This window comes from Cynocephalus volans, chromosome X (genome assembly GCF_027409185.1).
Source record: "Cynocephalus volans isolate mCynVol1 chromosome X, mCynVol1.pri, whole genome shotgun sequence".
Taxonomy (NCBI): Eukaryota; Metazoa; Chordata; class Mammalia; order Dermoptera; family Cynocephalidae; genus Cynocephalus; species Cynocephalus volans.
The window spans coordinates 118,372,692-118,400,485 of NC_084478.1; the positions used below are offsets into that span (position 1 = coordinate 118,372,692).

The 27,794-nt window shown below is 40.9% G+C and overlaps 1 protein-coding gene and 1 pseudogene across 3 annotated transcripts in view; one reads left to right on the plus strand and one right to left on the minus strand.

Annotated features, from left to right (window-relative positions):
- Nucleotides 1-8,523, minus strand: part of LOC134367073 (serine/threonine-protein kinase 38-like) — a 31,967-nt pseudogene extending 23,444 nt beyond the window's left edge.
- Nucleotides 1-27,794, plus strand: part of ATG4A (autophagy related 4A cysteine peptidase) — a 67,608-nt gene that overhangs the window by 36,479 nt on the left and 3,335 nt on the right. The window contains exons 2-10 of one of the 3 annotated variants that reach the window (XM_063083277.1): nucleotides 10,807-10,917; nucleotides 13,231-13,302; nucleotides 15,285-15,383; nucleotides 17,791-17,892; nucleotides 18,074-18,146; nucleotides 20,463-20,542; nucleotides 21,169-21,353; nucleotides 21,475-21,553; nucleotides 26,633-26,778. In XM_063083277.1, coding sequence (XP_062939347.1) covers nucleotides 15,323-15,383; nucleotides 17,791-17,892; nucleotides 18,074-18,146; nucleotides 20,463-20,542; nucleotides 21,169-21,353; nucleotides 21,475-21,553; nucleotides 26,633-26,778 — 726 coding nt within the window. In that variant the 5' untranslated portion in view covers nucleotides 10,807-10,917; nucleotides 13,231-13,302; nucleotides 15,285-15,322. Of the gene's footprint in view, nucleotides 1-10,806; nucleotides 10,918-13,230; nucleotides 13,303-15,284; nucleotides 15,384-16,306; nucleotides 16,568-17,790; nucleotides 17,893-18,073; nucleotides 18,147-20,462; nucleotides 20,543-21,168; nucleotides 21,354-21,474; nucleotides 21,554-26,632; nucleotides 26,779-27,794 lie in introns of those variants that run through there. The other 2 variants (XM_063083275.1, XM_063083276.1) reach the window with 2 other exon arrangements.

The following is a 27,794-nucleotide window of genomic DNA, read 5'->3' on the forward strand; positions in this document are numbered from 1 at the left end:
GGGAGGTACACAGTGTAATTTACCCAGCCTTGGTCTACCACCTCGGGGGTGGCCTGACCTGGGTGATCATTTTTAGCCTGGTATTTCCTGGGCATGGGCCAGCAGCTGAGAAAGGCCCATGGCAGAGAGGCTGAGATGGCACAGGTTCCCTGGCAGATTTGGTGGTGATGAGTTTTCACTGGGGAATGAATTGGTTGTTTCATTTCTAACTTCTTTAGGTTTGAAAACTGCAGGGACTATAATCTTAATAATTAAAACATATGGAGGAGAAAAGCTACTTAAATCCCTGAAAGATTGGAATTATATAATATGTTTCAACAAGAGCAGTATCCCTGTGTTTCTGAAAGTGCTTCTATAAATTATAACTTCAACTTCCTACAAAGTTGCAAGTAGGTGAACCTGTTTTCATGATCAGAACTGACTCATTTATATTTAGGAACATTTATTTCTATGAAAACAGCATGTTCCTACCTTGGATAACAAAAAGAGAACAGAACAATTTGTCCTTTCAAGTGAGTTAAACATATCCCACAATGCCATTTGCACAGGAAACTATACCCATAGGGTTCTTAGGGACTGCTTTCAGAGAGTCTCTGCAGCTACTTGTAGCTGCACGAAAGAACAGAGAGAAGGTGTGTGTTGGGTGTCTTAGCTTTGAACTTTAAATATGCTATCTTGTAAAAATAGCATCATAAACTGAAATATACTATCAATTTAATTTTTCTTATTGCAGATTAAAATTGTTTTCTTGTGGGCTGCCTTGGAAGCTTACTATCTACAATATTTTCTTAATTTTCTAATTTTACATATTTGTGGGATATGGTGTGTTGTATCAATACATGCATATATTATACAATGACTCACTTAAGGTAGATAGCACATTCATCACCTAAACATCTATCTTTTCTTTGTGGTGATTGTGGTCAATATCCTCTTTTCTAGCTATTTAGAAATATACAATATAATATTATTAGCTCTTCTCAGCCTACCAGAACGTATTCTTCTTATCTGCGTGTAACATTATACCTGCTAATTCACCTCTTTCCCTCCCCTCCTGACCTCTGGTAACCATTATTCTACTCTACTTCTATGAGAACCACTTTTTAAAAATCTTTTTTTAGGTTCCTCATATGAGTGAGATCATGCAGTTTTTGTCTTTCTCTGCCTAGCTTACTTCACTTAACATGGTCTCCAGTTCCATCCAGGTTGCTGCAAATGACAGGATTTCATTTTTTTTTTAAAGCTGAATAGTATTCCATTGTGTATATAACTACAGTTTTTTATTAAACAAAACCAAATAAAAACATTGTTCTACTTATATGAGGTACCTACAGTAATCAAAATTCATATGGAAAAAAGTACAATGGTGGTTGCCAGGGGCTGGGGGAAGAAGGAAATAGGAAGTTTGTGTTTAATATGTACAGAGCTCCAGTTGAGGAAGTTGAAAACAGTTCTGGAGATGTATGGGGGTGATGGTTACACAACAATGTGAATGTAGTTAATGCCGTAGAACTGTATACTATAAAATGGTTTAAATCGTAAATATTACATTACGTATATTGAATCACCAAGAAAAAAGGAATGAAGAACTGATCTACATTGCAACCTGAGTGAACCTTGAAAACATCCCAAGTGAAAGAAGTAGTACACAAAAGGTCACATATTGTATAAGTCCATTTATATGGAATGTATTACCTGAGGAACAGCCACGTTAACAATACTGCTTGGGAGTTTGTCCCTCAGTCGCCACAGTGTTAAGAACTTGCCATCCAGCAGTAGGTGACAGACTGAGCCATTGAGTTCATTGAGGTTAATGTAATTTTGGCATTGGATGTATACTTGCCTAAAGTCCCATAACAGAGCTCTGACATGATATTTACACCCTTTCTCTGCATTATAATATCCATAAATATTAATAAGCCATCTGTTTAATTATAAGTTTTCTTTACTAATTGTCCATTGTATAGAGAAAGGTGTTTTCAAGTATTTATATAGATTATCACAATGTACTAGAGTTTTTTTATGCATTCATCTGTTGATGGGCACTTAGGTTGGTTCCATCTCTTGGCTACTGTGATTAGTGCTGTGATGAATAAGGGAGTGCAGGTGTCTCTTTGTTAAATTGATCTCATTTCCTTTGAGTATATACCCAGTAGTGGGATTCCTGGGTCACTAGGTAGATCTATTTTTAGTTCTCTGAGGAACTTCTATGCTGTTTTCCATAATAGCTATATGAATTTACATTCCCACTAACAATGTAGTTTTCTCTGTAGTTGTTTGAGGAACCTCCATACTGTTTTCCATAATGGCTGCACTAATTTAAAGACCCACCAACAGTGTAGGAGGGTTCCCCTTTGTCCACATCCTCATCAACATTTGTTATTTTCTGTCTTTTTGATAATAGCCATTCTAATTGAAGTGAGATGATACCTCATTGTGATTTTAACTTGCGTTTCCCTGATGATTAGTGATGCTCAGAATTTTTTTGTGTGTGTTAGCAATATGTATGTCTTAAGAAATGTCTGTTCCAGTCCTTTGCTCATTTTTTAAATTGGGTTATTTGTTTTTTTTCTGTTGAGCTATTTGAGTTCCTCATATATTCTGAATATTAGCCAATTGTCAAATTCATAGTTTGCAAACACTTTATCCTCTTCTGTAGGTTGTCTCCTCACTTTATTGTGTCCTGTATTAGTCTATTTCTGTTGCTTATAACAGAATACTGGAAACTGGGTAGTTTATGAAGAAATGAAATTTATTTCTTACAGTTTCAGAGGCTGGGACATTCAAAGTCCAGGGAACACATCTGGTGAGGGCCTTCTACAGCAATGCAGGGTGTCACATGACGAGAATGGGCCCAGCAAGGGTGCTAACCTGCTCATTCACTCTCCTTATGAAGCCATCAGAACCACATTCATTACTCCATGAATGGATCAATCCACTCATGAGGGTACAGTCTTCACCATCTAAACACCTCTTAAAGGCACCATCTTTCAATTACCGTAATAGAATTTTCCACTCTCTTAACACTGTTACAGCAGAGATCAAGTTTCCCATACATAAACTTTTGAGTGACACACTTAACCCATAGCATGTCCTTTGCTTTTTAGGATTTTTTGACTGACTAGAACAGGGGTCAAACCCCAGGCCTTGCTGTTATCAGAACCACACTCTAACCAACTGAACTAACTGGCCAGCTCAGAAGCTTTTTAGTTTGATGTAGTCCCATTTGACTATTTTTGCTTTAGTTGCCTGTGTTTTTGTAGTCTTGTTCAGAAAAGTGCTGCCCAATCTGATTTCTCATAGCATTTTCCCTGTTTTCTTCTGGTAGTTCCATAGTTTTGGGTCTTAAACTTAGGTCTTTAATCAGTTTTGAATTGATTTTTGTGTATGGTGAGAGATGGGGTCTAGTTTCAGTGTTCTGCATGTGGATATTCAGTTTTCCCAGAACCATTTATTAAAGAAGCTGTCCTTTCCCCAATATATATTCTCAGCACTTTTATCGAAAATCAGTCAACTGTAAATGTTTGATGTATTTCTGGGCTCTTTACTCTGTTCCATTGGTCTATTAGTCTGTTTTTATGCCAGTACTATGCTGTTTTGGTTACTATACCTTTATTGTGTATTTTGAAGTCAGATAGTGTGATGCCTCCAGCTTTGTTCTTTTTGTTCAAGATTACTTTGGCTATGTGGGGTCTTTTGTGGTTCCATTCAAATTTTAAGTTTTTTTTTTTTTTTTTCCTGCTAAGAACATCATTGCTATTGTGATAGGGATTGCATTGAATCTGTAAATTGCTTTGGGTAATATGGACATTTTGATGACATTAATTCTTCCAACCCATGAACACAGTGTATCTTTACATTTATTTGTGTCATCTTCAATTTCTTTTTTTCTTTTTCTTTTTGTCTTTTTCATGACTGATACTCAGCCAGTGAGTGCACCGGCTATTCCTATATAGGATCCGAACCCGCGGCAGGAGCGTTGCTGCGCTCCCAGCGCCGCACTCTCCCGAGTGCGCCACAGGCTCGGCCCTCAATTTCTTTCACCAATGTTTTATAGTTCTCATTGTAGAAATCTTTTACCTCCTGGGTTAAATTTATTCCTAGGTATCTAATTTTATTGGAAGCCATTGTAAATGGTATTACTATCTTGATTTCTTTTTCAGATATTTCATTACTGGTATATAGGAACACTATTATTTTTTATATGTTGATTTTGTATCCTGCCACTATACTGAATTTATTTATTAATTCTAGTAATTTTTTGGTGGAGTCTTTAGGGTTTTCTATGTATAGGATCATGTCACCTGCAAATAGGGATAGTTTGACTTCCTGCTTTCCTATTTGGATGCCCTTTATCACTTTCTCTTGCCTTATTGCACAAGTTGGAACCTCCAGTACTATATTGCATAAGAGTGGGGAAAGTGAGCATCCTTGTTGTGTACCAGATCTTAGAGAAAAAGCTTTCAACTCTTGTCTGTTCAGTATGATACTAGCTATGGGTTTGTTGTATATTGCCTTTATTGTGTTGAGGTACATTCTTTCTATACCTAATTTGTTGAGTGTGTTTATCATGAAGGGGTGTTGGATTTTATCAAATGCTTTTTCTGCTTCTGTTGAAATGATCATTTTTTTCCTTCATTTTGTTGATGTGATATATAACATTTTTTGATTTGCATATGTTGAATCATCCTTGCATTCCAGGATGAACCCCACTTGATCATGGGGAATTATCTTTCTAATGTGTTGTTGAATTTGGTTTACTGGTATTTTGTTGAGGATTTTCACATCTTTGTTCATTAGGGATATTGGTCTGTAGTTTTCTATTTTTGTTGTGCGCTTTTTTGGTTTTGGTATGAGGGTAATGCTTGCCTCATAGAATGAGTTTGGAAGTATTCCCTCATCTTCAATTTTTTGGAAGAGTTTGGGAAGAACTGGGATTAGTTCTTCTTTAAATGCTTGGTAAAATTTGGCAGTGAAGCCATCTGGTCCTGGGGTCTTCTTTGTTGGGAAACATTTTATTACTGCTTCCATCTCATTACTCATTACTGGTCTGTTTATGTCTTCTAGTTCTTCATTATTTAATCTTGGTAAGTTGTATGTGCACAGGAATCTAGGTTTTCCAGTTCATTCGCATATAGTTGTTCATAGTAGTCTCTTATCATACTTTGTATTTATATGGTTTCAGTTGTAATGTCTCCTCTTTCATTCCTGATTTTATTTATTTGAGTCTTCTCTCTTTTTTTCTTCATTAGTCTAGGTTTATTGATTTTATTTATCTTTTCAAGAAACCAATTCTTTGTTTCATTGATCTTTTGTATTGTTCTTTAAATCTCTAATTTACTTATTTCTGCTCTGATCTTTGTTATTTCTCTTCTTCTGCTAATTTGGCATTTAGTTTGTTCTTGAAGTGGAACTTTAGGTTATTTATTTGATGTCTTTCTACCTTTTTGATGTAGTATTTATAGCTATAAAATTCTCTCTTAGAACTGCTTTTTTTATATTTCATAGGGTCTGGTATGTTGTGTTTTAATTTTCATTTGTCTCCAGGGATTTTTTAATTTCCTTTTAAATTTCTTCTTTAACCCATTTGTTGTTTAGGAGCATATTGTTTAATTTACATGTATTTGTACAGTTTCCGATGTCCCTTATGTTGTTGACTTCTACTTTTATTCCATTGTGGTTGGACAAGACAGTTGATATGATTTCAATTTTTTTGATTATATTGAGCTTGTTTTGTAACCAGCATATGGTCTATTCTAGAAAATGTTCCATGTGCTGCTGGGAAGAATGTGCATTGTGCTGCTGTTGGATGAAATGTTCTATAAATGCCTCTTAGGTCCAGTTGGTCTGGAGTGGAGATTAATTCTGATGTTTCTTGGTAAATTTTCTGTCTGGATGATCTGTCCATTGCTGAAAGTGGGTTGTTAAAGTCCCCAACTATTATTGCGTTCGAGTCTGTCTCTCCCATTGTAACTAATAATGTCTGCTTTATATATCTGGCTGCTCCAGTGTTGAGTGCATGTATATTTAGAATTGTTATATCCTCTCGTTGAATTGATCCCTTCATTATTATATAATAACCTTCCTTATCTTTTTTTACTTTCCTTGACTAGAAGTCTATTTTATCTGATATAAGTATGTCTACCACTGCCCTCTTTTGGTTTCCATTTGCATGAAATATCTTTTTCCATCCCTTCGCTTTCAATCAGTGTGTTTCCTATACGTGAATTGAGTTTCTTGTAGGCAGCATATTGTTGGTTCTTGTTTTATAACCCATTCAGCCACTCTGTGTCTTTTAATTGGGGCATTTCTTTAATTTACATTTTGGGTTATTATTGATATTTAGGGACTCATTACTGCCATTTTGTTACTTTTTTTTCTGGTTGTTTTGTAGAGACTTTTTTCCCTTCCCCTTCTCCGCCCCCCCCACCTTACTGTCTTCCTTTGTGATTAAGTGATTTTTCTGTAGCAATATATTTTAATTTATCACTAATTATTTTTAGTATATTTATTACAGGTTTTTGTGTTATGATTACCATGAGGCTTACAAAAAAAACATGTTATAGTTATTACAGATTATTTTAAATTAATGACAACTTAGCTTTAATCACTAAGGAAAAAGAAAAGCATACTGTATACTTTGTCATTCCTCCCAGTTTTTGACATTTGGTTGTTTCAAGTTACATCTTTTAATATTGGCTCTCTCTTATACAGTTGTTGTATTTGTTATTATCTTAAAAGATTTGTCTTTTAGTCTTCATAGTAAAAATATAAGTGGTTTATTCACCACCCTTACAGCATTGGAATATGCTGAGTGTGTCTGTGTACTTACTTTACTAATGAGGTTTATACCTTCAAATATTTTCTCATTGCACTTTAGCATTGTCTTCTTTCAGACTGAAGATGTCCCTTTAGCATTTCTTGTAAGGCAGTTCTAGTGTTGACGAATTTCCTTAGCTTTTATTTGCCTAGGAGAGTCTTTATTTCTCCTTCATATTTGAAAGTTAGTTTTTCTGGATACAGAATTCTTGGTTGACAGTCATTTTCCTTCAGCACTTTGAATATATTGTCCCATTCTCTCCTGGCCTGTAGGGTTTCTACTGAGAAAACCCGCTGAAAGCTGTATTGGGGTTTTGTTTAATGTTATGTGTTTCTTCTCTCTTGCTACTGTCAGTATTCTTTCTTTGTCTTTGGTTTTTGATAATTTGATTAGAGTGTGCCTTGGGGTATTCCTCTTTGGACTGAATTTGACTGGTGACCTCTGAGTTTCCTGTTCCTGGATGCTGTCATCTTTCTCCATACTTGGGAAATTTTCAAACATTATTTCCTTAAATTTAATTTCTAGGTCTCTTCCTTTTTCATCTTCTTCAGGCATGCCAGTTTTGTGGCAGTTATTTTGCTTGATGGTATCCCATAATTGCTGCATTTCTATTTCATTTTTTCTTATTCTTTTTTATTTTACTCCTCTGAATTGGTAATTTCATTTGTTCTGTCTTTGAGCTCACTGATTCTTTCCTCTGTTGGACCAAGTCTGCTGTTGGAGCTTTCTATCAAGTTTTCCAGTTCATAGAAAATATTCTTTATTTCTAGAATGCTATTTTAAAAAATTGATTCTATTCCTTTGTTGAGTTTCTCATTCTGCTCATAGATTGTTTTCCAAATACCATTTAATTTTCTATCTGTATTTTCTTGTGACCCCCTGAACATCTTTAAGAGGATGATTCTGAGTTCTCTTTCAGACATTTCATAATTCCAGTGTTCTTCTGTGTCTATTGCTGGTGATTTGTTGGTAACTTTTAGTGGTGTCATATTTCTCTGTTCTTCTTGATCTTTGTGTCTTTATGTTGATGTGTGCATATTTGAGGTGATGGCTACCTCTTTCTCTCTTTTGTAGTGTTCTTTGGTGGTGTTAGACCTTTACTGGTCAATATCAGAACTTTATCTCTGTTCTGCCATTTTTTCCATTCTGTAGTGGATTAATAGTAACCATCACCACTTAAACACTTCACTGGAACTAATTTCTTGTACTGCCATGAATTCTCAGGTTGGGAAAGACTAATTGTGGGGACCGGAACTTAAATGTTGTGTCTGAGCTAAATTACTGCCTTGCCATCATTTCTTAGTCTGGGGAATACTTTTTGTGTGGACTGGACTTTAATTATTGGCCTTTTAGTCATTTCCACATCATGGGGAGTCTTTATGAGAGCAACTGGGCTGTGTGGAAAATATGGTCCAGGAGTGAGTCTTTTCTGCAAATTGTGCCCCCTATATTTCTATCACGCTGGCCAGTCTCCACTGTGTGGTGCCTGTGCTGAGTGGGACACAGATCAGCTGCCAGTATTGTACCTCAGTGCACCCCTGGTTGATGAGTACCCCCCGTCCCCCAGTATTCCAAATGCTTCCTGTGGGGCAGGCACTGTACAGGTTTCCTGTGATGACTTACAGACCACTGGGCAAATCAGCCACTTACCTCTTACTCTGTCCTCTCACATCTAAGACAGCAGGTCCAGTGGCTTTCTCCATGTATGGTACTATGCCAGCCTTGAAAGTGGGGGATGGGGCATTCCAATGTGTAGTTCCTCCCTCCCATGTGGGTATAGGGGTTTCTCACGAGTAACTATGCTGGCTTGGAAAATGAGATAAGGCATTCTGAAGTGAACTTTTTTTGCCATCAGTCATGGCACTTTTCTCCCCTGCAGGCTCCAAGAAGTTTCACTGAAAAAGCGCTGCAGTGATTTTGCAGTCTCCAGGGAGCTGCTCTGTGTATTGTAGCAGGCTGGCCCAGGGAGCAACTGGGGCTGGGACTGAGGCTGAGACTGATCAGTGTGATCCTTCCTCCTGCCTGTCGTGGCTTTCCACACCTTTGTGGATTCAGCAGGTCTTTCCTCCTCTTCCCCTGAGTTCTAGTGATTTCAGGGTGATGATTTCTTGAGTTGGGGAGTGACACCAGGAATCATCTAGTCTACCATATTGGTGCTATTACTCTACCTACAATATTATTTCTCTCAGAAAATTACTTACAGAGAACTTTGGAGATAGGACCCCTTTATAAGTCAGTCCTGAGCCTTTTAGCAAACTCTTTCCTCACAGGTGGCACAAAAGTGAATTTGAATTTTACTCCCCCCCCATTACATGGTCATAAGTTCTGAAGGTGTGGCCTATAAACTAATGAGGTTTTAGTTATATTTTACTTGGTTACTTTATCTGAGATCTAACCATAGCTGTATGAGATAGAAAAAAACAAACTTTTTTCTTCTCTCACATTAACCACTTGACACTTCTGACACCAGAGTTGGGGGAGGGGGAGTGGAGTTCCTACAAACACTAAGCAGTTTTTCAGCAGACACCAATAATATGTCCTATAATTTACTTCAATTCTGACACTATCTACCTGGAGTTAGAATCAGGTCCCACAGGTAAAGGGCTCAGTCCCACAAGATTGTCCCCACTTCAGATGCCAATCACAAGTCCCAGATTGTGACCTGTGCTTCTGACCTACCAGCTATAAATCAGGGTTCCCATGACCTCCTCTTCAGGCTTGATAATTTGCTAGGATGGCTCACAAAACTCAGGGAAACATTTTACTTACGATCACTCATTTATTATAAAGGATATTACAAAAGACACAGATGAATAGCCAGATGGAAGAGATGCATAGGGCAAAGTATGTGGGAAAGGGAGAGGAGCTTCCATGCCCCCTTTGGGCTTGCCACCCTTCAGGCATCTCCATGTGGTCAGCAATCTGGAAGCTAGGCTTTATCATGTAGACATGATCAATTTTAGACTCAATCTCTTTCCTTTTCCTGGAGGGTGGGAGGTGGGATCGAAAGTTCCAAGCTTCTAATCATTACTTGGTCTTTCTGGTGATTAGCTCCATCCAGGAGCCCACCAAGAGATGCCTTATTAGAACAAAAGATGCTCCTATCATCCAGGTAATTTTAAGTGATTAGGAGGTCTGTGTCAGGAACTGGAATCAGAGATCAAATATCAGAACAAAAGATCCACCTAGCATCCCTATCACTCAGGAAATTACAAGGGTTTTAGAAGCTCTGTGCCAGAAAATGGGGATGGAGACCAAATATATATTTCTTATTTTATGAGGGTATTTGAGAAAGTTCAGGGAAAAATAGAATTAAAAGATAATATGAATCTTTCCATGAATTTGTTGAAGACCCCTTGCATCACAATATCACAATAGTCATTTACGAATCCCAAGTACAAGTTATATTTATCATCTGCCTCAAGGGCCTTCTTTGCAGAAGCCATATGTGAATAACATAGCAAATAAAAATACTATGAAACATCTGGTCTTTCAGCTAAAATATTATTATTTTCACAGTTGTACAGTCTTTCGGGCATGTCACAGCCCTTTCCAAGCCACCAGCCACTAGAAACCTCACAATACAAACCTCATGATACTCCCCGTGAAGTGGGCAGGAGTGAGGTATGCAGTTGTTATTGTATTACCTTGATACACTTCCAAAAGGAGAAGCTAGATAATTGGCTGTTTACAAAAAAGGCCCCATGGGGGAAAAAAAGGTTTTGAAGTAACTGTGGCCAAATGATTTGTCAGAGATGGTGTTAAATGGGACCATGAGAGAGGAAAGTTCAAAAGCTGGTCAAAAGGAAATCCCCCTATTAAGGGACTTTGAGAGCTTTTTAGTGTCTTTGTTCCTTAAGGAACAGGATTTGCTTCCATTAGATTCAAGCTAATGACCTTTCACCTTCAGGGCAAAGGTAATAATCAGTAAATCACAGAAGTAAGCCCCCTCTATTTCATTTTGTGTTTTTTTCTTTTTCTTTCAGTTTTATCCAAGTATGAAAACCAGATTACTATTTTCACTGACTACTTAGAAGAATTTCCAGATACGGATGAGCTGGTATGGATCTTGGGGAAGCAGCATCTCCTTAAAACAGGTAAGGTTTGGTAGCATTTGTCTGTGAGGACCCAAATGAGGTGGGCACCTGAGGTTGAGGTCGTATGCTTTTTTTTCCTCCTTGGGTTAGCAGAGCATTGCCTTGATAAATGTTAATGCTGCTCTGAGGCAAATTTTCCTTATAGCCAGTAGAGCTTAAGGCTCAGCCCCCTTGCTTGCATGGCCCCTTCGTAGGCCCTGAGAGGTCCTAGAAGTATGTTCAGATTCTTACAGGTTTTTGTATAATTTGCAAAAGTAATATACTTTTATTCTTTTTTTTTTTTTTTAAAAGGAGAATCCCCCAGTTCTAGAGGCCTTGGGTTTCAAAAAACATAGACCCACTCCAGGTATCGCTAACCAGTATCTAGTCTTGGTGACTGGGCTACATACTTCTCATTCCCCTCACCTCCTTGTCTGTCTAGATGAAAATACCCAGGCACTTGTAAACATACCATGGTTGTCAGAAACAATATCAGACATGAGAAGTCTGCTGGTTTAGATCTTTTGCTGACTGTATCACTGTCTCAGTTTATTCTGATTTGGTATAGAACTTGTAGCTGCTACAGCCAGAGGGAAAGAAGGCTTGACTTTTTCTTCCTTACCATTACATTCTTATAGATCGGGACAGACCTTTTAACCTGAAACTGCTAACGACTGAGCACCCAGATAAAGCCTGAGCTTGAAAAGAGACAGCTCTGAGATTTGTATCTTTGTGAGGAAAGAGACCTTTATTTAGCATGGAGTAAGGAACAGGAAGAAGCTGATCAAAAGGCAAGAGGGGAAGCTAGCATTGTCCAGCTCTTCCTGTGTCTGGCTTTATTATTTTGATTGGAGAATTGCGAACAGTGGAGACAACCTAGAGCTAGCAATTAGGAGACGTTTTGTATTCTGACTCCTCTTGGATAGGTCCCTTTCTCTTTCTGAACCTTAACTTCCTTCACCGGTACTTAAAATGAGAAGACTGGAGAGGATCTCTTCTAGTTCTGTATTCCATGATAATAGGAATCCCCAGGTTGCCAAGTATGCCCATATTCAAATGTAAGGTTAAGAAATGCCTTTCAAAGTGAAATTGACTTCCCCAGACTTTCTATCACAAAGCCAAGCTGGAAGGCATAGAGACTGTCAGAGGCGGGAGTGAGCAAGCAGTTTGAGCATTCCAGAGGATGGATATTTAATAAATAACAGCTAATGTTTGTCACAGGCTTACTGCATACCAGGCACCATCTAAGCACTTTATGTACCCTTATCTTGTTGAATATTCACAACTCAGTGAAGTAGATACTATTATTCTCCCCATTTTACAAATGAGGAAACTGAAGCTCAGAGAGGTTAAGTAACAGGGTCACACAGCTGGTAAGTAGCAGAGTCAGGGTACAAGCCCAGGCAAAGTATGACTCCAGAAGTCTTACTCTTAACGACTATACATCTGCTTCCCCAAATCAGCTGGGCACTGGGGGCATGATGGGGAAGGAAAATCCAGGCAGCTCAACTTTCTGATTTGCTCAAAGGAAAAGGAGAGAAAACAGATGCTATTGGCTAAAATTGAATTTCCCTTTCTTTTAAAGTGCAGTGATTATAAGTTCTATACAGAATACAGATATGGATATCTTGTTGAGAAAAGGGAGAGATGACAGAGAAAGACAGAACCACGTGTAAGTGCAGATGGAAATGTGGAAGCCATATTTGTGGCCATCAAAGTAAATTTATGTCATAAAATGCAAGAAAGCATGCTTTGAAAAAAGACAGGAAAACATTTGTGATGTTATACATCTATTTAGATTACAAATGCCAGTTGAACTAAGTACTATAGATAAATTTCTTACACACTTAATTTGCTCAGCAGAGACATTTCCATTTTAGTTAGACACGCAGCAGGTGTGAGCACACACACACAACCCCTGGTTTTAGATAATGGACAGTGGGTACTGATGAGAGAACCAACCAACCATCATCATTCAGGCTGGAGCTGATTGCCTTGTTAGTGGGTTATCTAAGATCCCTGCTTTTCCTATTCCTTGTTTTCTGATCATGGCTCCAGTATTAGTACCTGCCAGGGCCATAGAGCTCAGTGAGGAGACAGGAACCACCCAGCATCACTGGATTAGTCAAGTAGCTCTAGTCAAAACATAGGTGGGGGGAAATATGGAAATTATCTGGCTAAAATGAGATTGGGTTTTCTATGAATTTTCCTAGCTCCATAACAATGGAATTGACTGGCTATTGGAAAATAAGTTTGCTGCTGGCTCAGAAGTCAAAGGCAGGTATTTTTACATGAGACATGGTGATTTAATTTTAATTTCACATTTAATTACAGAAAAATCTAAGCTGTTGTCTGATATAAGTGCTCGTCTATGGTTTACATACAGAAGGAAATTTTCGCCAATTGGTAGGTATACCATTTGTTGTGCTGTGCTTTCTTCCTTGTAGATAGTTTGCCTGAGGTTATCTGTGACTTCACAGAAACCTCAGAATTATTAGCTCACTATGGCAAAAATATTGATTTAGGGGAGTAGGTAAGTTTTAGACTTCATACAAAAGTTTCATTGCTGAAGTACTCATCACATATGGCTCCATGTTGTTGAGGTATTATGCCAGTATGCTTTTGACCCCACCTCCAAGTGTTCAGACACCAGATAGTATTACTTGTTTTACTTTTGAGAGTAAGGAAAAATCAAATAAGCTTTTAATTTGGATGATATCTATTAAATTGCCATCCACTACTTTGTGGAATTACTTGATTATTTGTGACAATTGTGCCTTGAAGGATAGGAAGTAATTCTTTTGATTTTTTTCATTTTTCCTTATGAAATGAAAGCACCTTGACATTGGGAGATGAATTATGATGTATTTCCTTGGAATTAATTCTAGGACTGGCTGCCATCTAGAAAAAAGGATAGCTCAGTAAGCTAAGTGAATATGCTTCCTCTAGAGAGGATTTGCAAAATGTTTGCACATAAGGTAGCCACTTCCTGGTATTATGGCCCTATAGGAAAAGGGCCTGTAAATTGTGGACACTACTCTCCTAAGAGGAAACCCGGCTGGCCAATTTTGATGCAGGACCAGACCTAGTAACTGGAATGAAATCAACCTTTCTCTTAAATGCCAAAAATGAAGTCCACACAGATGATTTTTTTTTGCTCCCCACAGAAAGTACTCCTAGCAGTAACACCAACAAAAAAATAATCTTTAGTACTTAATGATTCTAAACTGTTAACTTTCTCTTGGTGAGGAGTTCTTTGCAAGGCTGGAAAACATTTCCAATTTAACTCTGACAATGTTTTGGCAATAGATGATCTCTTCTTTATGTGGGCCTCATTGCATCTCTTCTATACTAATCTGGCCTATAATCCCAGCATTAGCAAGAGCCAAAGGGCTCCCATTCCAGCTCAGAAATTGGCTCACTCCTCCCCCTCTTGCTGTAGCAACTTGCCTGTAGTCTCCACAACAAATAGAAAGAGGGGACCACTTTGGTCCATTTATCTTCCAAGGTTGATGACCCCCTTTAAAGTTAGTCTCCTGAGATCATGCTTCTAACATACTTTTCCACTTCCATGTTGGGAAAAGAAAACAATAAAAACAAAATGTCCCTTCTGCCATCCAAGTTATCTGATTTCATTGTCCCATGAAAAAGGATATTGAGCTCATCCTGGCCGTATATATAGAATTTTCTTTACATCTAGCGTTCTTAAAATGAAACCTGTTGTCTTATTTCATTTATTAACTGGTTTTGTACCTTTTAAAGATATGGTACATTTCTAATGTATTAATATTATTTTACATTAAGACCATACTCATAGCACCAAGTATTTGCATCCTCCTGTGTGGATGGATCTTTTTCATTTAATTCTTTTTTTTTTTTTTTTTTTTTTTTTTTTTTTTTTTTTGTCTTTTTCGTGACCGGCACTCAGCCAGTGAGTGCACCGGCCATTCCTATATAGGATCCGAACCCGCGGCGGGAGCGTCGCCGCGCTGCTAGCGCAGCACGCTACCGAGTGCGCCACGGGCTCAGCCCTTTTTCATTTAATTCTTAAAATTTCCACTGAGAGTAAGCAGAGTATGTGCTATCATACGTAGCAGTCATCTACCAAAATGGCATGCATACCTAGATGTCTCTAAGCAGAAAACCTAGGGGGAAGGTTTAGTTCATTTGTTTCTTTTGTCTTTGGCCGTAGAACCTGTTTTGGTTGATTCAGCATTATCTTTGCACTTTCCAACCTTGTACCCAACCCTGTTTGATCTCTAGGTATATCTCTTGCCTCCCTTTTTAGAGCACATGTATTTGCCTTTCTGTGTGAGTCCCCAAATGCTGATGTTTTAAGAAAGGGCAATTTGAGGAACCTATATCATTCCCATCCATTTTGCCAACAGGGGGAACGGGCCCTTCATCTGATGCCGGCTGGGGATGTATGCTCCGCTGTGGACAGATGATGCTGGCTCAAGCTCTTATCTGTAGACACTTGGGAAGGGGTGAGTGAAATTTGTCCTGTAAATTGTCTCACCTCAGAGACCTCTGCAGTATCACTTGCTGATGTTGGTTTAGCATTAATGCTGAGCTTTAGGAACACTCAGTAACAAAGCTGTATGTCCTAAAATGCGATGTGCGAGCTCAAGTGGTAGAGCTAACAAGCCGACAAAGCCCCTCATAAGAAGGAAACAGCCGGTATTTTCTTATGACTCACTAAACCAGAGCATTATTTTCCTGGGGCAAAACTGTATGTTGAGGTAGGTGGGTCATTTAGAGTTTCCATTTTTGCTGTTGTTCGAATGGGTCCTTACAAATGCCAGATAACAAAGGGAGCAGGAAGAAGGGTGTGGTGGTAAGTCTGTTTCTGCATGATGAAGGAACTAAGTGACCTAAAGGAAGTGCCTAATGAGGGAGCCTGCTCTATTTTGGTTTTTGTTCACTGAGAATGTCCATGTGATGATGAAGATATCCTTAAATTAGCTTCCTCAGGAAGCCACTTCATTAAGAACCTTCCAGTAATCACTGTTGGAACTCCTAAATTTTGCTTTCTTAAGACTTAAGATGTGTGTTCTTAAGATGTGTGTGCTTCCCTGTGGGCACCTGGAGTATGACCTTGGCTGGATGGCAGTTCAGGCACTTGGGTGACAGTCCAGTTGGACGTAGGGATGAGAGAGTAAAGAGACACCTTCGATGAGATTGGGCAGCCAAACTCATTGACTGTTGCTAGTTGAGGTCCAGAGGGATGGAAATGTCACCTCCCCACCCCCACCCCAACCCCGTGCAAACTCACAGATCTTGCTGTAGTTTTCAGAGAGGACTGGGGAAGGGTCTGGTGATGTTTAAGGACTTAGTGCCTTCTCTTCGGGGTTTAGGATATTCTGTGCCAGCTTCCCCTGGGGAGTATCATCATTTCCTTTTTTTACAGATGAGGAAACTGAGGCTCAGGGAAGTGAAGTGATTTTTCTAGGGTCAAACAGCAAGAAAGCATAGATTTGGAGATAGAATGCAGATCTTCTGACTCTTCAGCCAGTGATTTCTCTACGGTACACATGCTTCTTGGTGCAGATCCGCTCTTACTATTTAACTTGTTGTTATTTATAAAACACCTCAAGGTGATTATTCTGGAAGTGGGGAGCAAACTGGAAAAAAACCTACGGTCAGCAGTCTTAATTATTTCAATATAAAAGTAAGTAGCAGGAAGAATTTGGAAATAGATCTTGTTGCTAAAATGAATTAGAAGATGTAATTTTGTAAAGTCTTTTGGATTATTTCCTATTCAATTATTTTAAAATCGAGGTGGGGTGTTCACGTAGCACTGTCATCATAAACATTTAGTGATATGTAGCAGCCAGACTAATCAGGATTTCCCCAGACTTGGACAATTCAGTAGTTAATGAAAAAACTTGGATGTGGTTCACCCTCTGAAGTCTGTGCTGGATTCAAGGTTTAAAACTTTGCTTTCAGAAATACTAGAAGCAAAAGAGAACTGAAGATTCTGAAGATAATGGCCTTTGGCTTCAAGTGCATTTCGGTTGTTAATTCAAACTCTGTCTAAAACCTCAGGAGAGAAATTTATGTCTTGGAAGCAAACTAAGCCTCAGGAATCTGTCCCACTAGATAGTTCCTAGAGCTGAGGGATGGGAGTAGTGCATCCTATCCACAGCGGTGATTATGTAGAGTTTTTACAGTTGTCTTCAGTAAGTTGTAAGTGGTCTCTGTAGGATTTGGGGGCTGTGCCTAAGGCACGGATGGGATCCTTACAGATATAGTTATTTTGGCTTTGGTCTTAAGGAAACCTTGAACACCTGATATCAAAGGTATTCGTTTTTCCAAAGCTCAGCATAGACTTATTAAAAGTTGGTGTAAAAATGGCAGCATGCAGTTTTTCCCAACTTCCTTAGTTGTGAATTGTGTTTATTCTCCTGTGAACTGTTGTGTGTCAGAATAGCACATCTCCCCTTGAGATCCTTTTGGTAAAGCTGCCAAAATATAAGGACAAAAGCCATTGCTGCCTGTGTGGAGATGAGACACTATGGCATCTGGGTTACATACGGATATACTGCCAGGCTTTGTGGTGACCTACTGTTCACTGAACAGCTGACCAGAGAGGCCTTTGGGACACTGTTTTTATGTAATATTTATCTAGCTCCAGCCCTTGGGATAAGTCAATTACTTGGTAAACTTCTTGTTTTGCTTTTACTTTCTACCCACTGAGTCTTTAAAAGTGATCAGTTTCCCAGGTGTCTTTGTCATTAAAATGAAAGGCACTTAGGAATGTTCTAACTTGATCATTTCTGCCTTCTAGATGTAGCTCCTCTCTTTTCCTTCTAACTTTGTAGTTACAGTAGGAGTGCAGAGAGGTAATAAACAGTTACAAAAATGATTTTAACCCATTTTTTTCCTAAAAAGACTGGAACTGGGAGAAACAAAAAGAACAACCCAAAGAATACCAACGGATCCTACAGTCCTTCTTAGATAGAAAAGACTGTTGCTACTCTATCCATCAAATGGGTAAGGTCATAAATCAATAGTTTAAAGACAATGCATATACCTGCTCTTTCTCTTCCCTTGCCTTATATGTAGATCCACTAAGTTGTCCATCTGCTTAATAATTTGTGCAAAAAAAACTAGGGCTTTGTGGCTTGTTGGAAGATCTTATGTTAATGTGTTAATTTTTTTCACGTAAAAACAGCACAAATGGGTGTAGGAGAAGGGAAATCAATTGGCGAATGGTTTGGACCAAATACCGTTGCACAGGTGTTAAAGTAAGTAAAAGTGTCTGGCATCTGCTGTATTCTACTGTCTCCTATGCTTCCCTCCCCAACTAAACCTCTCATTAACCTAAGCATTCCTGGAATCCCACTAAGCCGCCTCTCCCACTGAGCCATGAAACATCTGTACCATTTTGCTCAGGCAGTTCTTTGAAATGTGTAATTGTGGACAGCTGGTTTGGTATATCAGAGTTGTATTCATTGGTATCAGTATATGTGGCTGTACCTCAGGACATATTTGGTATCTCACTCCACAGACTGATACTCACATGCCAGGGAGCCATCAGCCTGAGGGTTTCATTGAAGCCAAAAGGTTCATATTAAATGGTGGAGGCTGAGCCAGCCTAAGCAAGAAATTGCCTCCTGCCCGGCATGGTATAAAAAACCCATTAATTCATTCAGCATTTACTAGGTATCTTTACTTTGCTAAGTGCTGGGTGTACAGAAATAAACTAGATGCAGTCCTTGCCTTGAGGAGCTCACCACCTATTGGAGGAGACAAACCCGAAGAGAGTCTTGGAATCAGTTTGTCATCTCTTAGCAGACTCTAGGTACCCCAGCATGGTACTTTTGCAGTTATCCTGTTAAATTTCAGAATTCAACTCCCACTGCAAGAGGTGAGGTGGAAAGGCCAAGACCAAGTTTTTAAAAGTTAAGGGGGTAAGTGGCCTCAGTACCTACACCTGCAGGCCACCTCACCTATTGCCACTCTTTTTCCTGACAACTTATCACCAAATGAAAATTCCATGAGGGCACAGATTGTATTTGTCTTGTTCACTCTGTAACACTAGCACATAAAACTACCTGGCACACATAAGTGCATAATAAATACTCGATAAATGAATGAAAATGGCAGCCAGGTAAACCTGGGGCCAGATTTAGGGATCAGAAGATTGAAACCCTCTGGCCTCCTTTGGTGTGGCATACTTCAATTCCTGGGCATTATGGTGGGACCTGCCCCATGCAAAGTATGGATGGAGCCCTATTTCAATTATTAGCCAATCTTTAAGGAACTAGAATGCTTTGGAAATATTCATGTGAGGAGAGTAGGCTGGATTTCCTGGGGCCCCCAGAAAAACCTATATGGTGGCTTTACTCCTTGTTAACAGTACGGCCTCTCTGAGACCACTTTCTTGCCTTAGAATGCCTTTTGGGCAACGTTGACTCTGCTGAGTGAGGATTTGGCATTATTTTGGAAACCCAGGAATACTGTAGGATCCCACTGTAGAAAGGGTAAAAGATTGTAATGGCTGTGCCGAGCCCAGAACCCAGCTTGTAATGATTGGCTTTTAAATGACATCCCTCAGAATTTGCTTCTTTTTTCTAAATTTTGAGGTTCCCAATAACAAATAAATGGACACATACATTCTTTTAGGAATTTTAAGTGGGTCCTGATTCGTTATGATTGTTATCATTAATAGTATATTATTATCATCATTATAGCATTATTATTATCTGGTGAAAGATTATACACTAAAATGAATGAAATAAAAGTGTAATAGTAATTAACATCTTCCTGGGAGCTACTTTGGTGGAGAGAATGTTTTTCTTTTGTCCCGTGAGACTGGGCTTTTTACCCACAAATCCCAGAAGCAGCCAGGTTAAACATGCTTTCTCTCAAACTGGCAGGGGGAGGAGAAGGTAAGGGAGAAATAGGCAGAGTACTTTACCTAGACCTCGGATGATCTCTCTTGTAAAGGGGTTTTCTTTCTAATGTCCCCTGAAGTCATGCACTTCAGCATGCTGTCCCTCTTCAGCTGCTGACCACTCAGGCCCAACATCAGGGTCAGTATGTGGCATTAGTCTCCTTTGATGGCATTCTCAGTGCAGCTGGGGAGGGGTTTAGGATTCTCTCTCTCTCTCTAGGTTTTTCAGGGGCTCATTGTCCATATCATCTATGCTCCCAAACAAATATGTATTTGTAATGAGTTTCCTTTTTTCTTTTCTTTTGTTTTTAAAAAAGGAGTAAGTCAGAATGAATGTCTTTTATTTAAGAAAATGAAGTCTCTTGGGATTTTGGTAGCAGATACATGGGCAACTTTTCTTTTTTGCCCAGTAGGAGTACTGTCACTTTGTGAGACACACTTTTCCATGTGGTAAAGCAGAACCTTCTTTTTAAGGTCCAGATACCGTGACTCTGTGGCATTCTCAAGGTCCCTGGACATGGAATGTGTCAGAGCTCTGTCAAAGGAGCCAGAGCTGACCTAAATACCAGCTTCTCTATGGCTCAGGAATGCTGGACATACATTGTACTGCTTTCTGCTGATATTTTCATCTTCCCCAATTGTGATATTATATGTTGCTTTACAGAAAACTTGCTTTATTTGACGAATGGAATTCCTTGGCTGTTTATGTTTCAATGGATAACACAGTGGTCATTGAAGATATCAGTGAGTCCCCAGCCTGTTTACCTTCCCAGGTGGTGGATGATGAGATACTTCCTCACCATTCAGAAATCTGAGGCTCAAGAGAGTCTCTCTGGACAGCCCTACCAGGGCAGGGGAGATTAGGGGAACATGGGGCTCTGGTTCCCTTCTCTTTTAGCTTTCTGAAAGGGAGAAAACCATTAGAGGGTCTTTGTTGCCCCTTCAGTGAAGTACCACATCCTTTCCCTGCAGGACACCCAAAATGTATATAATCTGTTAAACCACTAATAGATCTTTTGTGGAGGCCCACTCTTGTCTAGGCCTGTGCTCCCTGCCATGGGGGTTAGAAAAACCTAAAGATAGAGTCCCTGTCACAAAGGCCCTTGCAGACTAGTTGAGAAATGAGATTCTCTCAGTGAGCCTAGAATACCTGCTGGGAGCTAAGCAAGTGCTCAGTGGCTGGAATGAAGGGCATGAGGGAATGGCTTGTGCTTTCTGTGGGCGGCAGGGCGGACTGGGCCCTGGGGACAGAGGGAAGGGCCTTCCAGTCAGGGTGGGGGCATGTGAGGTCACCCTTAGTTTTGCTTTTCGAGTATCTCCTAGGGTTGGATACCCCTTACTAACCCAGCTCTCTTGTTTTCTGTTTCTAGAAAAAATGTGCTGTGTCCTTCCCTTGAGTGCTGACATAGCCGCTGAAAGCCCCAATTTTCTGACTGCTTCAAACCAGAGTAAGGGCACCTCTGCCTGCTGCCCAGCCTGGAAACCCCTGCTGCTCATTGTGCCCCTTCGCCTGGGCATAAACCAAATCAATCCTGTCTATGTTGACGCGTTCAAAGTAAGTCGCTCCTTGACCCGAGCCCATTGCTGCCTGCCCATCACACCGCCATGTCAGCACAGAGATCCGTGAGCAGCAGTCCACAAGTGAGTTGAGAATCTTGCATTCTCTTTCCCTCCAGGAGTGTTTTAAGATGCCACAGTCTTTAGGGGCATTAGGAGGAAAACCAAATAACGCCTATTATTTCATAGGATTCTTAGGTAAGAAAGGAGGAATCACAAGTAAGTCATCATGGGCTAGGGGAGGGTGTGGGGAGAAGGTTTGCATGGGAGGCCAGGTGATTCCAATTAATGGGCTCACATCTAGCCCAGGGATGCTGTGGCCTCTGGTCCGCTCCTCTGTCTCCAACCTGATCTATGGAAAGTGACTCTTCTGGTGCCTGACGGAAAGCAGGCACCCTTTCAGTGCCTCCACTTCCTTGCCTCTTGATAAGATGGTTCCTCTGCTTTCCCACTGGATGGCCTCAAGGTCACAGCATTGCTTCAGCATATCTCTTTCCCTCCTGGGGGGGTCAAGGTGGCAGAATTTCAATCCCTCAGCTTTGCTGATCTCCCTCTTATTGGGGTTCAGGCAGTCAGGCTAGGGGCCTTCCTCTGGCTTCTTAGGTCCCCACAGCTGAGCCTGCTGGCTTATTGTTCAGAGCTGTGACAGGATGGGGCTTAGCGGAGGCAAAGACAAAGTATTCCTTTCCCAGTAACAGCAGTTAAGCCTTAAAACCCACTGACCTCCTAATGTGGATCCAGATGAGCAGCCTGACATTCCCTGATTAGGTTGGTACCTCTGGAAACGCAGCCACCTTACTCACTAGTTGTGACCAGAGAAATTTAAGGCCCTTGGCACAGAAGGTGAGCTAGCTCAATGCTTCTCAAACTTCGGCGTGCACACGGATCATGTTGAGGGTCTATTAGAATGCAGATTCAGTAGGTCTGGGAATTTGGTGGGTAGCTGCTGGTCCACAGACCACGCTTTGAGTACCAAGGGCCTAGACGCCTGGTTAGTACTGAAGAGCACAAGTAAGCAGTGATGCGGCCAGTCAGGTTTGGTGCAGGACACCTTCTGCCTGGGCGGAGTGGTCTGAGACTGGGCCGCAGGGAAGTTATGAGCTTAGATTGGTCGACAGGCAAGGGAGAGCTAGAGCAGTTGGAAGGGAATGGCACGAGGGGATGTGCAGAGGACAGGGTGGAGATGGTCTTGTCACCCTCACCAACCCAGGTCCTCCTTGGAGATTCAGGGAGGTGAGGTGGATGGAAACAGACGTAGCTGGCTTTGTGTGCCAGTCCCCCACTTGCTAGTTGTGTGACCACAGGAAAAGGATATCAGCTCTTTCAGTCTCAGCTGCCCCTTATGGGAAATAGGGCTGACAACTGACTTGCCATGTTGCTCTCTCACAGTAAAGTGTTCAGCAGAGCCGGGCGTACAGTACTCAGTCAATAAAAGGTAGCCCCACCTTGTCTGACCCCAACGCCATTTTCCTCTGCTAGCTCTTCCTCCCTCTCTTTAGGGTGGGGCTTTCTGCATGGCTGCCTCTGTTCTTTCTAGTGCTGTCATCCATTGTCGATCCTAAGAACTGCTGCTTAATGGAAAGGCTTTTATTTTTCTAAGTAAAAAACCCCATTTTTGCAGTTATGTGAATTCAGATGCCCTCTGTTTCTAAGCTTTTGGGTTCCTGTCAAAGAAAATGTTGCAAAAGGGTATTTCCTATTGTTTGTGCTTGACTTAGTCTATTTGGGCTGCTGTAACAGAATACCATAGACTGGGTGGCTTATAAAAAACAGGCATTTATTTCTCACTGTTTTGGAAACTGGGACGTCTGAGATCAGGGCACCAGCAGATTTGGTGTCCGGTGAGGGCTCACTTCCTTCTTCATAGATGGTCGTTTTCTTGCTGTGTCCTCACGTGGTGGAAGTGATGAGAGTGCTCTTTGGGGTCCCTTTTCATAAGGGCACTAATCCCATTCATGAGGGCCCCACAGGCCACAGCTCCTAATACCATCACACTAGGGGTTAGGATTTCAACTTATGGATTTTAGGGAGACACAAACATTCAGTCCATAACAGTGCTTGAGGACAACTTTGAAACAGATTGGAAAATAATTTTGGAGGAATCTGTGTATGTGATTCCCAGGTACCCTGGCCTTTGTATCCCAAGTTACCCCTGAGAGAATTCACTGAGCTGGTATAGCCCTCCTGTTTCCTGAGGCTACTGGGTCAGGGTGACTTTTGTAAAGTTTGACTGCTCATTAAAGAGGTGTGGGCAATCTTCAGTTCTTTAATAGCCCAATACAGAAGTTCACACAGTGCCTGTTTGCTCATTAACTTTCATACATCCTTTGTGCAAACTTCACTTGAGAATCCCAAGTCCCTCCAACTCTCCTTTTCTGACTCACCCCCTTACTGTATGAGGTTAGGTGGTCCAGATTGTGCCAGGGACTTGCAAAGTATGTTCTCTCTCTGTCTCTTTCTATGTGTACACACACACACACACACACACACACACACACACACACACACACACACACACACACACACAACAAGCACAGGGACTTGCAAAGTATGTTCTCTCTCTGTCTCTTTCTGTGTACACACACACACACACACACACACACACACACACACACACACACACACACACAACAAGCACAACATCCCTGGGAGGTAGAGACTGTTGTTTCCATCTTGCACATAGTGAAACTAAGACGAAGAGCGGTTATTTCTTTCTTTCTTTTTTTTCTTTTTTTAAGTTTTTAAATAATTTTATTTTGTACAGGGTTATTTTCAGAGGTTGGTGAATGGCATTGCCAGAGAGGTTATTTCCTCAAGATCACTCAGCTAGAAAATAGAGGAGCCAGGATTCGATCCCAGTTTGGTCATTTCTGCCTGCTATACTCCATTGCTTCCCTAGGGCCATCCTGCCCAGTGGGAAGCTGGGAGAAGTGCTAGATGTGGGAGGATATGGCCAGGGTGAGACTCTGGCTGTCAGATTTTATGGGTGTAGAGAGAAGATGTTGATTCCCTGCATTTGGGTATCGGTTGCCACCTGGAGATCCATAGCATTAGCCCTGTCTCTGCAGATGGTTGACTGACCTGTGTCTTCTCCCCAGGCCTCATTAGAGACCTTTGTTTAGTCCCCATATCATTTGTAGGACTTTTTATATCTTTTACCATATCTCATATAAGCACTCTCAAAAATGAGGTAGCCTGCAGAGCTCCACTCCACACACACACACACACACACACACACACACACACACACACACACCCCACCCATGGGCCTGGCCAGAATCAAGGAATTATTATTATTATTATTATTATTATTACATTATTATTCCCAGCATCTTAACTCTAAACACTCCAGCAGATGGCTCGGGTCTAACCCTGCTTTGGCTGTCTGTTTTCTTGTCCACAGCTTCCCTTTCCTCTTACCTTTCTATGGTCTTAGGTAGGCTTCCTTCTAAACATTTTGGTGGTTGCTCTTTAGTGTGACCTGAGGCTTTTTTGATATCACTGATCTCACCCACCTATGGTCTCAGGGGAACATGAACCTTGACTTTCATAAAGCAAAGTCACATGGGGGCATTGATTTCCATATACCCTTAAACATATATTTGTAGGGAAATACTTTTGATTTGAAGTACGATACTTCTGAGTCCACTTTCTGTTTGTATTTTGTTTGAAGCATTTCGTGGAGGTGAAATTTTCAGGTTCTTATAAGACCCTGTGAGATAACTAGAACAGGCCCCAGTTTCAAAACAAAAAAGTTAAGACAGAGAGTGAATTAAGTGGTTTGTCCTTTGTTTATGACAGAGAAAAGTTAAACTTTTCGTCAGACATCAGAAACACACTCTTTGCAAATGGCAGTATTTCATTCGTTTTTATAGCTGAGTAGTATTCCATTGTGTAGATGTACCACATTTTCCGTATCCACTCATCTGATGATGGGCATTTGGGCTGGTTCCAAGTCAGACACAGAAAGAGAAATACCACATGTTCTCACTTATTGGAGGGAGCTAAAAATTAATATATAAATTCACACACACACACACACACAAACCGGGGGGGGGGGGGAAGAAGATATAACAACCACAATTATTTGAAGTCGATACGACAAGCAAACAGAAAGGACATTGTTGGGGGGGAGGGGGGAGGGAGAAGGGAGGGAGGTTTTGGTGATGGGGAGCAATAATCAGCTACAATGTATATCGACAAAATAAAATTAAAAAATAAATAAATAAATAAATAAATAAAAATAAAACTAAATATGCTCTTAAAAAAAAAAAGAAACACACTCTTTGCCAACAGAAACACCTAAGTGTGCCCAACACAATCCTGGGTGCCATTCCAGGGAGGGTCTTTGGGGCATCCCTCCCTGCCCCATTCTCCTGCCACAGGTAGATCTCTTTGGTTGCCTGTCACAGTCAAGGACACAGAGGCCCAGATGGCACTCAGGACTAGACAGTGAGGTCGGGGTGCTCCCTTAAATACTTTTGCCTGTTTAGCATGTGGCTGATGAGCATTAGAGGGACTCTCAGCCCTTTGAATACCACATCAAAGAAGAAAGTTTGTTATCCCAAACTCCTCCGAGATCATTTTTGGGCTAGGCTTTTTCAGTTTAATGAAGCATATCTTTTCTCTCATGTGTAAGGGTTGATCATCTCAAAGTAAGTTTTCCCAGTGCATGTATCTGTACTGATGTTAATGTGACAAAGGCAGTGCTTTCTGACAAGAATTTACTAGCTTGCTAACAAGTACTAACTCGCTAGCTAATCAAGACCAGACATCAGCTTACTGATGGCAGAGGTAGCGTTCCCATCCTATCTGGGTAGCATTTCTTCTGGAGGCCATGGCCTTTTCCCTTACCAGATGCGCTCTCTGAGTGTAGGTCTGAGAACCAATGTCAAAAGAGGCAGACAGCTCCCTAGTGACACCTTGGCTCACGGCCTGGTGACTCTATCTATAGCCTCTTTGCTACTGCTGCTCACAGAGCCTGCCATGTCATCTGTGGTCTCTCATTACCACCTTTTCCCAAACCTGTCACTTTCCATTTTTGGGCATGGACTTTGAGATGTAAATGCTAGGGCAAGTCTTCTCATTGAATGATTAAAGCGCAAGTGACTTCCTTCAAAAATGCTCACCCTGGCTTCAGGCTTTCTGTCATCCCATTTTCATTGTCACTGGGGGGAGAGGAGGGGTCTAGGAGAACCAGAGTGCCTCTTCCCAAGGACAGCAGTGGGGCCAGGGCCAGTGGTTTTTCAAAGGTTAAACATGTCTCATTCAAAACAGGCAATGAGCTCATCTTCTTGGATCCTCACACAACCCAGACCTTTGTCGATGCTGAAGAGAATGGAACCATCGATGACCAGACTTTTCATTGCCTGCAATCCCCACAGCGAATGAACATCCTGAACTTGGATCCCTCTGTAGCATTGGTGGGTCTCTGAAGGTTGGGTGTGCCAGAAGATACGACGCCAGCCTGGTGCAGATTGGGTCCCTGGGAGTTATCCGGGCTGCTGGGTAGGGTGGCAAGGATACGTTTGCTCACCACCCCATGAGGGGCAGCGTAGCATAGTGGGGAAGGAATGGATCCTGGAGCCCAACTGCTCACAGTTACTAGCCATGGACTTAGAGGAGTCACTTAATCTTTCTGGGCCTCGGTTTCCCCATCTCCATAATGAGGAAAAGAAAAGTTCCTTCCTTGTCGCATTGTATGAAGTGCAATGTGCATAAAGCACTTAGCACAGGCCTGGTACACTAAGCGTTCCATAAATGTTAGTTATTATTAGTATTATCATCTCTCCCCTTTTTCCTCCTTGTCCTCAAATTATTGTCACACAGGCACAGGGAATAAGGTGAGACACAGCTAGGGAGGGATAAGGAGGCAAGACCCCTTGGATGGACAGTGCCCATTTCTTGGTGCATACAATCTTGGAAGATGCAGGTTTTTCCCCCCAGAAGTATGATTGCTGTCTCCACACACTGAAGGAGCATCTGCCTGTGAAGCAACCAGTGGTTCTGAGGCCTGTCTGCATCCTCTCTTATTTAATCCAGCTGTCAGGGTACTAGTGCCCGCAGAGCCCTCCTCTTGTTTTGGACCTGTCTTTCCCTACTGTAGGATGGCTCTGAGGACAGGGAAGGAGACTAAGGGTTCTCTCTGTTCTAATAGATAATTCCTTGAAGGTCAAAGCCACCTTATTAAGTATTCCCTCTAGCTAAAATTATTTGGCTTTTGTTTGCTGGTTTAATTGAATATTCTTTATTGATGTGTATATTTGTGCACTGAATGTGATAGAATTAACCCCATGCTTTGGACACTGGTCTTCACATTAAAATATCTCACAGTCTCAAGGAATAGGGACAGGGAGGGAAAGAGACAGGAAAAAAGGGAAAGGGACAGAGAGCAAGAGGCAGAGAGACAGCAAGATAGTGGGAGAGTGAGTGAGAGAGC